Source organism: Megalops cyprinoides, chromosome 13, assembly GCF_013368585.1.
Source record: "Megalops cyprinoides isolate fMegCyp1 chromosome 13, fMegCyp1.pri, whole genome shotgun sequence".
In the NCBI taxonomy this organism is placed as follows: domain Eukaryota; kingdom Metazoa; phylum Chordata; class Actinopteri; order Elopiformes; family Megalopidae; genus Megalops; species Megalops cyprinoides.
Genome location: NC_050595.1, coordinates 8392869 through 8411038, shown reverse-complemented (window position 1 = coordinate 8411038; position 18170 = coordinate 8392869). Strand labels below are relative to the sequence as shown.

The window sequence follows — 18170 nt, the reverse complement described above, 5'->3', positions numbered from 1 at the left end:
TTTTTTTATTATTGTTAAAATACTATGTGCCAGGCATTATCCAGGCCTTTGTGATGCTACAAATATTTTTATTTTCCGTTGATTGGGTGACATCATGATGGTCTAATGCTATTTTGTCCTGGAGATATTTTCGCAATCTGTGAAGCTTTCTGCACCCTACTCTCTTTAAGTGTCTCAGCGTGCTGAAAATGATGGCGGGCTGTTGGCAAAATCGCGAGCGTGAAAAGTTTTTTGCTGTCAGCAGGTAATGTTCTGTTTTAAGGCTATTCCAACCACCAAAAAAAAAAAAACACCTATTGTAGATCTGAGGAAATCAAACCCAGCTGGACATGCCAAAATTTTCTAAACTGTCTTTTTTAAATTTAGAAAAGGCTGGGGAGTATACATTGGATTGGATTGGATCATATATACTGAGTATGTATGATCCAATGAGCTGTTTTCCCAGGGGTTTGACTCTTCCTGAAAGCATTGATTTCAAGGCCGTTATTAGACATACACGGTACATAATTATGTTAAACTGTTAAAAAGTTTAAAACTGTTTTTGGCAGTGCTCTGTGGAGTGTTGACAACAAACACAGTTGATTAATTTGTCTCCGTTTCAAAGCTTAAAAGAAAACATGCTTTGCTGTGTCTGAAATATTGTGTGAATATTGGTTAAAAAAAAAAAAACAGTACTCATCTTATATTTGCCTTGATCTCTGACAGACTTCATGGAGCTAAATGGAACCATTTGGTGCTCTGTGTCTTCATTGAGATGTTTACTTAAAGTGATCACAGCATTAACCTCCATCCCTTGCTTTGTAATCGAATGATACTGTAAACAGGGGTGGAATTTATCTTACTCTAACAACCAAAGGGTTGTGTGACATGGTCTTTGAAGTACCTCTTCAGTGATGAACTACCTAATAAATTCAATGCCTTGCTTATTTAGTTTTTTTTTTTTTTTTTGAAGGCAGTACACATTTGAAGAAATTTCTCATTGGGGGCCCTACTTCCTCAGTTGAAGGAATTTGACCTCACTTGACCAGCAAATAGTTAACATTTGTGTCATTTCTTGTTTTACTATTTATTTATTTATTTTTACTAAATCCCGGATGTAATCTGGAATGTGGCACGTACTTCCCAGGAAGAATTACTCAGAAAATTCTTAGCAGGGTACGGAGTGGGCTGGAGGGAATGGAGCACTGGGGTCTGGGCTGGAGCAACGTCTGAGAAAGGGGAGGGGGCAGGGTCTGCGTAATTAGATGCCTGGGGTTAGTGGGGGGGCACGAACAGCAAGGTGAGGTGTCTGTCCCAGCTGTCTCATGGGCAAGGAAACCGCCTGCCCCTTCACTCCGCGGGGCGACCAAAGCTGACTGCTCTCCTGGCACGTCTTTCCTGTAACGTCTGTGAAACCAGAAAGAGGAAAAAAAAATAAAACAAAGGGCCAGGTCCCCGCTGCCAAGACGCCTCACAGGTCGAGGCGAATAGAATCATGGCGTTTGTCAGGGAGATTGCTCCTTGTGAGTAATCAACACGTCCGCTGCCAGCGAAGCGAAACCGCAGGAACGCTGTTTAAGCTCAGCGCGTCTGTCAAGAGGGCGAAAACGGCGGTGAGGTAATCTCGGAATCCGGAGGGCTCCGGCATCCAGGCGGCTGCTCCCTCAGGTCCGTGGCGTGTCGAACGCCCCCCCCATGCAGAAAGAGCCCTGCGCTTTACAAACCTGACTGCAGCAGTGTGCACAGCCTACGTCAGGATCAGCCTCAGGGCATCTCGTAAAATGTTGTTCTTTGATTGGTCACCCCAGCCCTGATAACGTTGTGCCCATGGTGCGGTGGGATGTGGGTAAGATGATTTCTGGGGTTGGTACTAGCAAGGGGAGTAAAGCAAGGCTCATTACATGCTGGAGGTCTTTCAGACTGCAAGTGCATTAAGCAGCCCTGAAGGATAGGTTTCTTGTTGCTAAGTTTTTCATTTCTCCCGTAAATGTTTCGCAAAAAAAGAGAACTTCGTTCACCTCGTAAATCGAAGACTCTTTTCATTTCCAGTCTCTCTGAACCATCCAGCCGACCGCATATTGTACTTGAGGTTTTTCGAAGGGCCCCTCTATGTCCTGAATTAATTACGGTCCCTGCATGCTAACTTCGACCGAGAGTTCTGTTGCCGCGGTTCTATTTTCCCTTCCTGTCAGAAGACGGCCCTTTTGATTAATACCAGGTTAATGACCCCCCGCAAACCAGAGAGCCAGCGAAAGTATGCCAAGCATCTTAAACTGATACAGCTTTCCTCCAGCACAGTCTGCGTGTGTTTACCGTGCATGCAAGACAACTGAGCGAATGGAAAATCTCTCACAGTATAGATTGACCTCGTTGAAATCACTGGGGTAAATAAATGGAATGTAAAGTCTCTTCTGAGGGGAGGGAGTGAGGTTTATCGTATGTTTTTTTGGTGGGGGGGGGGGTGGCGGGGGTGTTGACATTTCTTTCCACATTTGTCTCTAAACAGTCTGCAGCGGCGTTGTTTCTGTAATTTTTACATTTGAATGCGGGGCCGTTCTTGGGACGTGGCATTTCATCTTAAAGGTTTTGCCGCGCGTTGTGGACTGTGATGATACTACATGCTGTACTGAGTCATTGTGGCTGCCTGGGGAGTGCAGTAGCAGCAGTGATTTCATTTTGATGTGCATTGAATTCATTGAGTGATATTTCACCCAGGATTACAAAGTAGAGGGAAATCCATATTTCATTATAGATCTTCTTGTCGCGCTTCAGCCATAACACTGGTCGTCTCTAGTCTCTGATGAGTCGGTTTACGGCGTTTGTAAAAATGCCACCGTTAATTGTTTTACGACACAAAATCCAGATTTATTACACCTCCTTTTGCACAGCTCTGAGCAAACGTCATTTGGGTTTGGTTGAACTTGGCGTCATGTTGACTACCTCTTAAGCATGTTTTACTTTTACTTTTTAGCAAATCCATTCCAGTGGAGATAAAAGGAAGACCAAATTAGGAATTTGTCTGTATATAGCAATACTGAACATTTATATTTACGTTTAATTATATTTACATATCCTCTGTTATTATCTCCATATTTTATCCCACGTGTATTTAGCTTAATGCCACATTTATTTAGCCATTTGTGTAGCAAAATGTCTTTTCCTGCTGGGGTTCAGGAGCTTAACCATCGCTTATAACATTGCACCTATGGATAGGAGGCGGTTCCAGATTATCCTATTGTGATGCGGCTTCCAGGCACACATTGTGCCAGTAAAAACTTGGACCACCTGTAGCCCTCTTTCCAGTGAAGAGCTGGAACCAGGCTGCTTTGCTTTCTCAGGTTTTTTGCCTTTCCTCTCTAGCTGCCAGCTAGCATTTCTGGTAGCTGTCCTCTCGCAAACGAGTGATAGGCAGCAGGCAATAGGGACATCATAATGCTGCCGGTCACAGCAAATGGCAGCAAGCCTGATCAAAACTCTGATGGAGTCTAGGTTTTTCAGGAAGAACTCAGTCTTAGACTTAAGTTGAAGCCCAGGAAGTTGGCCTGGGTGGGGTTTGCCATTCATTATGACATCATTATGACATCATGCACTAAAGCTCTGTTTGTGGATAATGCAGTGTGGGCAGCATTGCATTTAGGGTCAACTAGTCTGTTAGGGTACATCACACTTTCCTGCCCGGGACTCCAGTCAATTGAAAAGTTACAATACACAGCAAGGGAAATGTGAAATGGCATTATTGCGAACCACCATTTCATTGAATATAGGGAGAAAAATGGGTTTTATTGTCAAAACCTGAATGCCAATGATTGCCTGCTATATTTCGAGAGTGGGAAAGAGAGAGAGAGAAAATAGAAAAAACGCAGTGAAACAAAGAGCAGTGCCGGAGTCGTGCGGGTGACGACGGTGTTATTTCCTGGTTTCTCTTGTCACTGCTACGAAAGGGAAATTGACTCACCAAGGCCACATGCCAGCACCGCTGAATCAAAACAACACATAGAGGAGCGAGACATAAACACCTCTCAGTTTGGGCTGGGGATGGACAATAACAAGGGGAAAAAGAGCAGGACCGGTCTGGACTGACAGCCCAGGAATCGCAACCCCCCCCCATAACCACCACCACCACGACCCCCCCCCCCCCCATGCATCCTGTAACGTTTCCCTCCCTCTCCACTCCTGTTTTCTGCAGTCTGGGCTCGCTCTGCGTTTACTGCCTCTATTTATGGGGAACGATAAAAACTGCTGAGCTTTCATTTTAAAGGGGGGGGGGGGAGAAAAAAAGAGAAATGAAAGAGGTCTCTTTGAGAAATACCTGAGACAAATTCCAGGGAAGTGCGGCCCTGTTTAGTCTGCAGAATGTCTGCGCCTTTGTCATAAATCGCCTTGTCTTTGCCCCCTCCCCCCCGCCGCTAACTGTCCCTGTTCGGAAAAGTACATGGGTGGCGCCTCCCCTGAGCTGTAAATCTGACCCGAAATATTTAGGCCAGCAGGGTCTGCTGCGCGGGTCATTAGGAGGAAAGTTAGGGTGTTTAATCACTAGCCCGCCGGCCACTGATGGAGGGGATGCGACCTTGCTTGGCGTGGTCAGAATTTATGTCTCAACACAGCACCCACTAAGTGCGGGAGAATGTCAACAGATTTGGTGCAGGAGCGGCAACATCCGGTTTTCCGTTGTGGACGGCTGCAGAGGGGGCCTGCTGATTTTCAGATGGGTGTCCCTGCAGAGGGCCTGGAGTGACAGGGAGTCCCCTCGGACTGATCAGGTGGAGGATTAAAGACCGAGACGCTAATGACAGCCACCTCCTGCGTATAGAGGTGACAGTAACGGAAGTCTTTGTCAGCATAAATCAAATTTAATTACAGTTATGAAAAACGCTTGGGAAGTGATGCGGGACCGTGTTGTGTTGTTGTGTTAAGGTGGTGTGTGAAATTTTTTCCCTTCAGTTGTCCTGACTGAGAGACTTCCCCACCTGGTTGACTGGGGAATGACCCTTTTTCTGTTTCCTTAAGGACATGACGGAGAATGTGACGGAGAACGGGCACAAGCAACTTGCAGACAAGGCAAAAAAAAAAAAAGGGGAAAGGACCCTTACTCTCTTGTGGGCCCATTGTGTTAGAATTCGGGAAATGCCTCCCAGAGCCCCGCACCAGGAATTACGTTCCCTTGTTTTTCCTCGCCCTCGGTCAGAGGGTGGGTGTGCCTTCGAGGATTCAGCCCAGCTAGCTGGTGCTTTAAAGTTCAATAACACCACGTTCCAGGGGCGGTGCATCTCCCGAAAATTTGTTTTCACTTTCGCGTTTCCTGTCAACATGGCTGATGCACGTTTCTTCTCCGGGCTGTAATTTATCGCTCACGGATGGGCCTTTGTTTCTGCAGGTAGAAAAACAAACAGGAGAAAAAGCAAGCTTGTGTTTGTAATCAGCTGAGTGTAAAGTACAGTGGGCTGGTCTTATGGTAACGGTGACCGGCGTGCTGTTGCCCAGAGGAAGCACCTGGTACTGGATCATTATCACACCGGCTGCAGGCAAGGGACCTGTAGAGTGATATCACAGTTGACTGCGTGGAGGTGTGGCTGAGGACAGAGCATTTTCCACTATCCAGCTTGAAAGCCACACATAGTTATTTCCAGCTTACAGTTTGTTCTTTTCAAAGGTGGATTTTTTAAAAAAAATTTAGTTTCATACAAGACAAAGGTCTGTAACAATCATGTCCTGCAAATCTGAATGACAAGGAATGCAAAGGGTATAGGTACTCACGTCTAAAAAAAAAAAAATCTAAAATTTGTAGAAATACCTTTCAGAATCACCTGTATCATACGTCAAAAATAAAAAAAAAAAAACACTTCCAACGGCTTATATGTATAACAAAAAAGGTAATTAAGTGTTGTCATCCTCAGATCTTGGTAATCAGTCAACTATTTCATGCAACCTAATTGATAGGTAATCTGTAAGAAACATGAACATAAATTCTGTGCCCCCAGTAACAAGGCTGGAGGACAGTGGCCCAGTTATCAGTGAAATTTTCATTGCACTGTAGCATATAGATGCCTGTCCTTGTTTACAATGTGACACAAATCATCATGTCTCAGCTAGCTTTCCTAATGTTATTTGGATTATATTCCACAAATGGCATTAGGTAGTTTTATGGTATTACCTTTTATGGGTAGCCAGTAAGCATGTGATGCAAAATAGTGACTATTTGATGTGGACAAGATAGCCAAGTAGCTGCTTCACGATTTAAAGTTGGTCATCCCACTAATGAAGCTGTAAAATTGGATGTACCTGACTGAAGCATTAAAATGAAAACGGAATTAAAAACTTTTATCTGCATGAGCCAGGCTGTTTTTAATAAACAACTTTATCTGCTTTGATAGGGAAAATGCATTTCTTTGCAATGAAAAATAAGCTTTGTAATATGCTATTACAAATTACACCAGATGTGTTATCTTGGCTCTGAGATGTTTTGCTTTCTAAAGCTATTATTCAGAAATTCTGGGGTGTTGTGCTGTACTGGATGTGCTATTTCATGCATAGCTCAGATCTGAAGGAATGTAGTTGCGGTTGAATGGAAATGTCTGATTTGAGAGTAAATGTTAAATGGATGGAGTCTTGCACTCTGCTCACTTTTGGGAGTCATTCTCACCCGGCACTCACATGTGTAGAGACTGGTATGAAAAGCCAGGACTCAGTATGTGTAGTGGCCCAACTGCTGTTCGGTAGTATTTACGGACAATGACCTGTTTATGTGGTGCATAAGGCGGCTTACTGAGGGTGAGCTCAGTGGATTTATTAAGTGTCCGCTTACTGAAACCTGTCGATACCAGTTCATCTTTGCGTTCTGGGAATCACCCTGGTGCAATCCAGCTATTTCCTCCACTGGGGGAAAATTCATTGATTTATGATGATGATTGATCGTTGCGAATGGGAGTTTTTCCTGCCTCAGTGTGGGTCGTACCCCTCTTAATCACAAAGGAGGAACGAATTCAGATGGAAAAAAAAGAGTAGACATTTCTTATTTTTATTTTTATTTTCATACATCACAGATTGAAGTATTTAAGCCTTGTGCAGAAGTGGTGAACTGGCTGTGTGTTTTCAATTTCGGTTGTGTTTCTTAGAAAACCACAAGTATGTGCCCCCAGTGTAGAGGGGTCCCAGTGGGGCATGGCAAATAAAGCACCACGCAGAACACATGTGCTGCATGCTGGACTGCGCCGGGCTTTTGTAATTGACACGTTATTGTACATGATGGAATTACAACTCCATCCAGCCGTTTTTCTCTCTCTCTGTTTTTTTTTTTCTATCATTTTAAACACACACGGCATATCATCAACACTCTAAATTATGGGCGCGGAATCACAGTCATTGTACTGTTGCAAAATTAATAGGCTGTATTACTCACCCCCTCTCCGACTATCTGTTGCGTTTATACAGTCCCTTATGGTTGGCTAAAAATATCCGTCCCTAAAACATAACATGTGTGCTGCGTTGCATAACTGCGCAGAGTAACCAAAAAAGTATTTAGGACAATGACAAACTGATGTGTATGTGATTCGCCTGCGAAGGGGCTGAACCTGGCAAGGTCTGAACAACAAGTCCAAACGTGGCCTTTCGGCTACACCGCACCCCTGTGTCCTATACCTTTTGTTCTTGACTCAATGGATTGTCTCTGAAAACAAGACACAAGTTCTTGGTTGACCCTCCCGGGTAAATAAAGGTTACGTTATATTACATTACTGTCATTTAGCAGATGCTTTTATCCAGAGCAACACTTGCGTAGGTTACAGTTTTCAAATGTTATCCATTTATACAACTGCATATTTACTGAGGCAACTGTGGCTTAAGTACCTTGCCCAAGGGTACAGCAGCAGTACCCCTGCAGGGCATTGAACCAGCGACCTTACCACTATGATACACTGCTGCCCACTGATTAAATAAAATTTAGAAGTGGGAAAGCCCCAGGGAGGCCCAGCCAAAACTGTGGGCTGCTCTCTCCGTAGGGATTTGGGCTGGCAGTGCTGCAGGTGGCCAGGCTTTCGTTTTCAGCCTTTTTTTTTTTTGTGCTGATTCTGGAGACGTTTTTCAGGAAGTGACTGTGACTTCTCCAGCCTGCCCAGCTTCCTCCTGGGCTCCGTATACACGCGGGCTAAGAATAGAGCTCTACTCTCTGCTCGCTCTGAAAACTTCCTACCGTACTCCCTGTTGGCTCTGGAGTTCAGCAGTTGAGGTCCGGTCAACCGTCCCTGCCTGTTCAGATAACCTAGACGAGTTGTCCAGGTGACCCAGAGGTGACCTGGAGGGGACATGTTCCTCTGCCTGCATGCATCCCCCCCCCCAATCCATGACAGCGTTTTCCTTCAAGTCATTGTCTGATCTTCCTGAAAGGCCTGAAACTGCCACAGGACATTCGGAGAGAGAGGACATCTGGTCATCTAATGGCTTGTTGTTTTCCTGAACCAAAAGCGTGCATCAACACTTAGCCGGATCTTCGACCAATCTACTGGTATTTTTGTGGACTCTAGTGTGCTTTTGCTCTTTTTCATTCCTAGTTTGGGGGCTAACACATGCATGTCAATGACCTTTTCTTTTTCTTCTTTTGGATTTCTGCAGAACTACTCCTGGGGTGGCAAATTTGCATTGGAGGGCCATTTTTTCATGCACAGAGCTTTTAAAAAGCAATTCAATAAATCTTTCTCAGGTTAAAGTTGCAGTTTCCCTATTATTGATCGTTATTGATCATTGATTGATACCAGAGGTTGGCTCAGTCAAAGTAAAGTAAGTTTCCTATGAGGGAGGACTTCAGGATGGGTTTTTTTGCCTAGTGCATGTATTTTGAAGACGTATGCTAACATGTGCTAGCAATGTGCTGCCATCATGTCCTCCTAGTGTGATACTGTCAATGCCCATGCAAGAGATGGGAATGGATGGGAAAATGTTTTCCCATAGCCTTATCTCTCCTGGTGATGTTCCATGTTATTCCACACCTACTTAATATTATTTCATAGCATTTGCTGACCGGGCACCACCAGAGGGGGGGAAAGGAATCACTGAGATCTGAAGAGATGAGAAGAACTTGGAAAAACAAAAATCCATAAAGATAAACCAAACACAGAGTGTTATGTAAGTTAGTTTTACACCATGAGAGTCATGGCTTTCTGTCCCCTTAGTCACACAATGCCATGATTTGTTTTTTTTTTTTTGGAGAGGGTGTATTTTTTATATTTCTTAAATTCTTATTCTTATTAGTTACTAAGAACAAAAATACGTCATCCTCTGGGTTGACAGTTTCTGTGATTCATTTTGTGCAATGCTTACTTCACCATTGGACCCCTCCACTTGTTCTCAGCTTTAAATATGCTAGTTTCACGCTATCAGCCTTGTCATTGCACGCTCATTTGAAATGGGCTTGTAGCACACAACACTGTGTCCTCTCTAACCCTGCTGTAGACAGGAGAGACCATGAGTGATGGCCCTGAACTGAGATCAGTCAACTCATTGTGCTGAACACTTCCCTGTGTTTTTTGCCCTATTGTAATTGCCTTCTGGTTCACTGCTGTTGTGTATTGGATTTTAATTGAATGCATTCCTCCTGTTTTTTCCATTCACTGTTCTATGTCGTGTAGCGTTGTGTTTATTATATGCTGTGTGCCAATTACATTGGGCGAATGAAAACAAAGTACCAAGGATAAATGATGTGGCCTAAATCTTGAAATCTGTCATCTCCTGTCTGAGGTGCGATTCAGGGTCTTTGCTCAGGGTTATTTGAAAGAAGCTTCTGGTGACTTTCCCACCTGTGTAGGCACTAGAGGACAAGGCTTCTAACCCTTAAACCCACCCCGTGGAAGGTTCTAGATTTCTCCTTTTTGGATCAAAGCACTGTGTCCCCATCAGCCACGTATCAAGGCCTCAGATCCCTCATGAATATTTCTGGCACCAGCTGAAGCCTGACGGGAAATATACTACACTTGGCCTCGCCATTGGGCTGCTCCGCAACAATGCTGGAACAGGCAGGGATCGGGGGAGGGGGGGCAGGTTCAGTTACACCTCGACATTATGAAATCTGGAACTGCCCGACGCACCGTTGTCGCTTGACAGCTCCCTGTCTGGCGGGATCAGCGCACCTGTTGCTCCCGGCACTCTGCAACTCCAGGCAGATAAGAGCCAGAGTTCTGCAGGCCTGCCACGGGACCTGCCAGCTGCCTGCGTATCTGGACCTGAGCCTAGAATCAGTCCTCGCTCTCTCTCTCTCTCTCTCTCTCTCCCCCCGCCGCTCCTCGGCTTCAGCAGGCGAAAGACGGCATGTTCCTGAGAGCGGCTGGAAATCGAGGGGGATTCCGCTCGAGCAAGTGTGATTTTTGGTACTTTCGGCAAATATAAGACCGTTGGTAATAACTGGGTCATCCCAGAAAGATTGGTTCTTTTCTTTTGCGCTGATGTGCTGTCCATGGTGTTCTTTTATGTAGAGGTTCTGAATCTCTGCAATTACGAAACAGGTGCCTCCCTTTAAACACCCTAACAAAGGCTTCAACTGCCGGTTGAGTGCAGTTTCAGTTTGTTCTTGCCAATGAAATAGAGGCGGTTTTCTATGATTTCCCAGTCATGGGTGCCTTAGAATTTGAGATGTCTCTATTTTTTCCACAGGACATGCTGCAAATTATCATCTGCCGCTATATTTGATTGTCCCCGAAAACACTGTTGAACACCATGCAAACACTACTAATAGATCAAGGTGAAGCCGGTCTGAATCTTGGTCTCCCTCTGGACCTTGGATATCATGATCCAGAACTGTATAGTTCTACTGTGTGTGTGTGTGTGTGTGCGCGCTCGCGTGCGTGTGCGTGTGCGTTGGGTGGTGGTGGGCTGACCTTACAAACTCAACAAGACCTGCAAGTACAATTTATTGTGCAGTTTAATGTGCCCTTTTTGCTGTGTCTGGCCCTGTCGAGAGTAAATGTTAAATATGGCTTCTCAAGTTGCTTGGGATGACCTTGACAGAGGGCAGTTTGCAACAACCCAAATGTGTCCATGTGTTCCACTACTGGAGATGACCCCCCCCGGTGGACATTGGAAATTATTTGACATTTGTCAATAAGAATAAAATAATGGAGACTGTGTTGTAGAATGTGCATTGTATGAATTTGTACATTTACAGTGGAGTTACTTTGAAAAGGGGTTCTATCAGAGCTCTGTACATTTGTTATAAATTTGCATAGATGAAATGCCAGCTGATGTCATTTTGATGCCTGTGAATAATGGATAATGGCCAGGTGTGGAAATCGGTTTTTATCAAAACAATGTCTGCCAAAGTTCAAGAAACTTTCCATGGGGTAGATTGTACTTATGTAGATGGTATTTTTCCTCAAAAGTAATTTCCTCATGATATTGTGAAATTGAGTGTTAATTGCTTCAAATAAGTATCACCTTGAGTGTGACAACATGCTGTTATTCCCAATACATCACCACATCTGTCAGCATAATTATCATCAGGGTGTGCTGCTGAAGCAGTTCCAGCCCAAACAATTATTTCAGTCAATGACCTGGAGCATGTATCATTTCCTGCAAGGTGCTGTAATCATGGCATGAGCATGTGGATATACTGTAAGTCTTCTTTTTGGCTGGCCTGGATGTCTTCAGAAATGATGTGGTGTTATGGGATGTTCATGGGTCAATGCTTTGTCTGTGGGGAGTGGGAGAATAAACGCTAATGGACAGCACCACAGAGTCTGCCCACATCCTGTGGTTTAGGCCATTGCTCGTAGCTCATGTATGTGTGTGCCAGTTCCACAATGCAGACGTCGTAAAGAGTGTTAGTCAAAAGGTAGAATGAATTTGGATCTCCACCGAAGAGGAACCCCCAAAGACAAATCCATTCCGCTTGCGCAATCGGACACGCTGTGCATGTTTGTGTGGTGAAGGGGGTATCAGGATGCACGCTGCGTCAGATTCTCAGAGGAGAGCAGAACAGGGACATTCATCTCTCCCGTGGACAAGTGTGGCGCAATGTTGATGTTTTGGAGAATCGTGTCGCTGTGTACCGATCAAAAGGAACAAGGCATTAGAGGAGCTTAGATGTATTTATTACAAGTGGCAAGCTGGCTGATTTACCCACCGTGTTTTGCATTAGCTCATTTGCTAGCCGGGATGTGACCGCATACTTTGTCACGGAAAAATACAGAGAGTTCCATTATCAGTGATTGTATAAACTGGCTGAATGGTTGGCTATTGTTTTCTGTCTGACAGAAATGAAACATTAGTCTTCATATCATACTGAGGTGAAGCCACTGGGTCGGCAATCAGCATATAACTGTTAAGCTGAAAAAATAAAATGCCAAAAATATCTTTCTCTTGACCTTTCAAAGTGTAGCATCCGTGCACTTTAGATTTGGCTCATTTGGGCTTTGTTAACTTATTGTTCATTGTAGTGATTTTAACAATGCTAGGCTGGACCGCATCAGACTGTTCTACAGTGGTCTATGAAATTCCTCCCTCTTTCACATCTCACAGACCTGCTCGGTGTGCTCTGGAAGGAAAGCACTGATCTGAAGAGGAAATGGCAAATATTTGGAATTCAAATGGAATACTGAAAAAATGGAACTTTTCCAGCAGGTGTTTCCCGACAGGTTGTCCACGTAGTATGTTGTGCACTGTCTGTAGGGGATTTACTATTTTTACTATTAAGGACATTCTTGTTTCTCTTGTGGTGGTGGTGATGATGATGATGATGATGATATATACATATACATATATACATATGCAAACACACACACACACATACACACACACACATGCACACACGCACACACACGCGTACATATAAAAATATTATGTGTGTATATACACTGATGAACCAAAACATTATGACCACTCACAGGTGAACCGAATAACGTTGATCTCCAAACAAGGGCGAGTGTCAAGGTCTGGGTTAGATTAGATGGTAAGCGAACAATCAGTTCTTGTAGTCAAAGTGTTGGATGCAGAAGAAATGGGCAGGAGTAAAGACGTGAGCAACTTTGACAAGGGCCAAATTGTTATGGCCAGACGACTGGGTCAAAGCATCTCTGGAACGACAAGGCGCCTACAATGGGCACGTATATATATATATGCACACACACACAGTAAGAAGTGTCGATACAGTATATATCTGTATGTATATATTGTGTCTTTGTGGGGTGTTAGTGTGTGTGTGTGTGTGGGGCTGTGGCTGATTGTTTGAATATTCAGTAACATTCAAAAAAGGACCCCAAGACTCATACATTCAGCTGTTACAGCCTTAATGAAATTTCCTTCTCAAGCCTGCAGACAGTTTATCATTCTAAAATCTGAAAAGCCAATAGCCTTTTTGGATAGAAGTCTTTCTTAAGTGGATTATAGTGTGAAACATTTTATCTTGGATAAATCATCTCACTCACTGATTTAAGAATGTGCTCATAACTTGCTACAATGCAAGAGAGTTTGCCAGAGAGTCTAGCTGTTTATCATAGCTGGTTGTGCAGTAGATGCCAAAAAAAGACTGCAGACTGTCCTCTTCATTGCCCATACCTGTCTCTAGTGGCCACGGCTGTTAGATGAACAACTTTTCTGCCCTAGCTAATGTCTGTGTGATTCTCTGATGATGGAGCACGCAGAGACCCTAATAGCTTTGTTTTGGATTCTATGGTCTAGTGACTGTGATGTATGGTAGTATACTTGGCTTCCCTTGTCTAGTCAGGTTGCACAAGTTAACTTGTGGCAGGGCTTGAATAGTGATGTGCTCACAGTCACTGGTCTGTGAGTGTTGTTAGCCTGGTCTGACACTGTTGTCCATTCAACCTGAATGTATACACTTATGTTCTTTTGTGCTGGAAGTTGTTCTGGATAAGAGCTTCTGTTAAGTGAATGTAATGTAATGTAGCTGAAGAGTCCATGGGCCCCCTTCCCTGCTCGTTGTTATGTAGTTGCAGTAAGAGGCGGCACCAGGGGACCCTCCAGTCACATGACTCACACTCTCTTCATCCCAGCTGTGATGTTTTCCCTCCAGCGATGTCCCAGGGAGCTAAAGCTAATATTTACAGAGAAGAGGGGGAAAAAAAAGACTTCAAAAACACTGTGGTTCGATTGGTCAGCCAGGCCTGTGAAAATATTGTTGTTGTTCGAGATGTTATGTCGTTTCAAGATGTGGTGAAAATGAGCGTGTGCTCAAGGACGGGTAGACTGTTGCAAACAAAGAGCTTAGTGCGCCTGCTGATGGTCTTCCAGAGAACGATCCAGATTTGAGCGTCTCCCTCCAGCCATCCTAGAGTTTGACAATAACAGAATCCCAAAAATGTGGACCAAAATCTGTAGTAAAGTAAAACAAGTCACCTTTCTGTTTTATCTCTTATCTGCCCAGCTTCCTAGGAATGCCGTCGGAAAGGTGTCTGCTTCCCGACTTGGAGTTTTGGCATAGCTGGAATATTTTTGGAGTTGCTCAGGGTCTTCCACAGTCGTCCTGGGATCCACCCCCCCCCCCCCTCCCCCCCGAGTGACAGGTTTTCCTGATATCCTGCCTGTTATTGTGTGTCTGATAGTGGACGCTGACATCCTGGTCCTCTCCCAGGGGTAAAGGAGCACAACAGCACTCTCTGTTTCCATGGTGAGGCGTGAGGCTCTGCCCCCCCCCAATGCTTCCACTCGCAATTCTTCCTCATAGAGAGCGCGCTCAGCTCCATCCAGGACTGCTACCGCCAATTCGCACTCCAAGTGCGAAATGAGCAATATAAATACAGCCCATCTGCCAAGGCTCTGTCCAGTAAAAAAAAAAACGACAGATTTACTCACCTCCTGGCTCCTACACGACTGCGGGGTTCGCTGGTTTATACCACACTCTCTGCCTTACTACCAGCAGCATGGTGTTTTTCTTGGGAGAAAATAACTTTTATGTAGTCTCCCGTTAGGCTTTTGACAGGTTTATAAACCCTGTCAGGAGAAGTATTTTTGCCATGCTTTATTTGACATATGTGCAAAACTCTGTGCATTGTTCATTAAGTGTGTATCAGACACTTTAGTGGTGTCAGCGATTTTGAATCACGGATGCCCTAATGTCATTTTTTGCATTTGTCTTTTTGATGACAGAAGTGCTTCAATGGTTACGTTCTGCATTGGCAATTGCAGATCTAGATAAACATAAGTTCTAGAAGTGAAATCATGAATAAAATCATGAACTAAAGATGTGAAAGATATGTATAAGAAATTAATGCACACATGACAAAAATGTTGATGTTTGTTTAGCAATCATTTGAATTTATCGCTTAAATGATGAAAACCATGTGGTTAATTATCCTGTTGTTGGAACACTTGTAAGAACTGCAATTTACAACAATGTGTTTGATCTTTTCCAAACACTCATAGTTAGAATTGATAATCAGTATGCCAGAAAGTACATTCTTGAGGCCTGGCCAATTTATTGTACTTCATATTGCACCATTTCTCTCACAATGTTCATCAATCTTAAGGGGTTGAGAGAAACTTACTGACTCAGAACGTTGTTTGCACAGCAACCTTGTTTGGCAAGGTAATTTATTCTATATTTCACTCTTAAATAAACATTTTGAGTGTTTTTTTTTTTTTCTCAGAGCACGGTCTGATTGCAGCATTTCCATTTCCTGGCACTTTAATAAAACGTGTCCTGTTGAAAGGTGGCCGCCAGAAAGCTGGTGTTTCCAGCCTTGTCGCTCTGGATGTGTGCTGAGAAAGTGTGTGCAGTTTCCTGCCGCGCGGTGAGAGGATGCTGTCGATGTAGAAGTGCCCCCGCACAGTACATCCTGTCCGTGATGAGCGCTTTGGCGTCAGCAGCGGACGCAATTACCGCCCCGTGCGATGACGGGGTTACCAGCACAGCAGCTCCTGGGGTTCCTGGTGTACCTCACCGGGCCGTTATCGGCACCGCGGTAAACACTCCATCTCCGTGGTTTCCAGTAACTCTCACGTGCGGTAAATAATGCTGGATGTTTTGTTCTCGCTCATGTTTTTCTTCAGTGCCCTCTGTTCGTTGCCTTGTCAGTGTCCGGAACTTTCTATAAAATTGCCGTGGTGACCGTTGACGGGTTTGATTAATGGGCCCCGCATGCCTTGCCCCTTTGCATCCTCACGGCAGACACCTGCTCTGTAAAGCCTGACGTTGCAGCGTGGCATAGTAAAGAGCAGGACATCTAACCCCCAAAGGCTGCTGGGTCGACTGCCATTGTACCATTGTTCGGCTGCTGCTGTACTAACCCAATCTTCTTCAGTAAATATCCAGCTGTATAAATGGGTAATGTGAAAGCTATGTGAATCTGCAGGGACAAAGGCGTTGGCTGTGTAAATAAGGTAACATAAGGCATCCCACGGGTACTTTCCTCCACTCAAGCTTTGACAGAGCTCAAGATTCCTGGCTAAGTGAGGGTCACTCAACGTTGCCACGCTGTCCTGCCGTATGACACATTTTACGGGTCATGGTGCTCCTTCAGAGAAGGTGATTTGTCAACTTTTTTTTCAACCTTCACCTTTGTTTGGGAAGAATGCACTCAGAGTGTATTTATTACATTACATTTCATTTGTCATTTGGCAGATACATTTATCCAGAGCCACTTACAGTGCCTTTAATAAAGACCGATCTTACTTATGGCCTTGCTATGTCTGTTTATCTGACTGTCTGTCTGTCTGTTCTGTTTCAGTTCTGCCAGCCTGGAGGGTGGAAGCTGTCCCGTGAGAGGAAGCAGCCCACCTTCTTCACTGTGGTGCTGACTGACATTGACTCCAACAGACACTACTGCTCCTGCCTGACCTTCTTTGAGGCGGAGATCAACCTGCAGGTTTGATGACTGTGTTACTCTGGCCCCCTTCCTCTATGACCACTGGTCGTCACTGTGCGCAGTCTAGGCAGAGTAACTGCTTAGGAGTCCCTAATAATCTGCTCTTTATGGAGTCCCCAAAGGCCAGGTCTAAAGTACACTTGGGGGGATAACATGTGCTGGCAGTGACCCCCTGATCTGAGCCAGTCGTTACATTTAACTGTGGGGGGGCGCAAGGTCATTTGATTGAGTCTTAAGAGTTGGGTGTTGACAGCATGTGGTAGCCTGACCCCCAGCAGGGCTCATGAGAGCCTGGCTCCCGCATCACTACCTAAAGGTCCTGGGTTCCTTTCCTGGTTGGGACCCGGGTCATGACCTGACCTGCCCTGGTGAAACCCCAGCTGTACTGTATATAACCTCTGACATGCAACTGACTGAATTTGTCTTCAGCACCCTATGGGCCCATATGGCTCGAAAGGTGAGAAACCTTGTTACAGAACATGTTACTTTGATTAATTAGGAATAAATTAAATAAATAAAAAAAATGCATTCCATACATATTCTCAGAATTACCCATTTAGGTTGCGAAGCTATAAATTCCATTATTTTTGCAAGATTTCATAACGTCTGCCAAAGGAAGGATTGAATTATAGCCTTCACATTTCTGTTGATTTAGCGATGGAAGTTTGTTTGTGTCCTGGGCCTCATTAATTCCATGTTGAGACGGTGTGGGAAGCAGACGTGCAGAGAGATCCAGTGAATGAGATTCTCCCCCATATACCAAAACAACTGCGGGTCGCCTGGGGGTCTTGCTGTCAGTCCAGGGGTGTTGGTCACCGTCCCACTGGCCACCGCCCCGCAGCAGACAGAGGAATGATGGAAAGTGAACACCTCTTCACTTTCAGCTGTCAGTCAGCCGTTTGGGTGCTTTAGGAGCTCTCATAAACACAAACACGCACATGTTGTGGTGATGTCGCCAAAACGCCACCGACGCTTTCCTTCGCCAATGCTGTATTGCATACGATTCAGTTGCAACAGTTTTGTTTTGCCACTTTTATTGTTGTTATTTTCATGCTTTATTATGTTGTGTGGAACCATATTTTTGTTGGAAGGTTTCGTCAGGTCCACTGAGGGGTCAGTGATCCCATGCTTAAAGTAGGGAAACAACAGGGTTCCTGGAACAATTGTTTTGAGGGCAGTGGGTACTTGAAATTATGGAGATGTTTATGTGGCGGGAAACCTGGCCCAGTAGAGCAGGGTTTCGTAGCTCCAAAGCTCTGCCTGTCTGGGTGCACATGCGCGCAGATGGGATTATCTGGACGTATTGCGGCTTTTTGATGCCTTTTTTAGGAAAACCTCAATTAAGCATTTTATTGAGAAGCGGATGCCCAGAGATCAGAACTCAACAGC

At 44.6% G+C, this 18170-nt stretch overlaps 1 protein-coding gene across 1 annotated transcript in view; it reads left to right on the top strand.

Moving 5' to 3' along the window:
• Window positions 1-18170, top strand: part of sbf2 (SET binding factor 2) — a 111882-nt gene that overhangs the window by 31885 nt on the left and 61827 nt on the right. The window contains exon 3 of the mRNA XM_036543284.1: window positions 16644-16781. Within this exon, the coding sequence (XP_036399177.1) occupies window positions 16644-16781 (138 nt within the window). The remainder of the gene's footprint in view (window positions 1-16643; window positions 16782-18170) is intronic.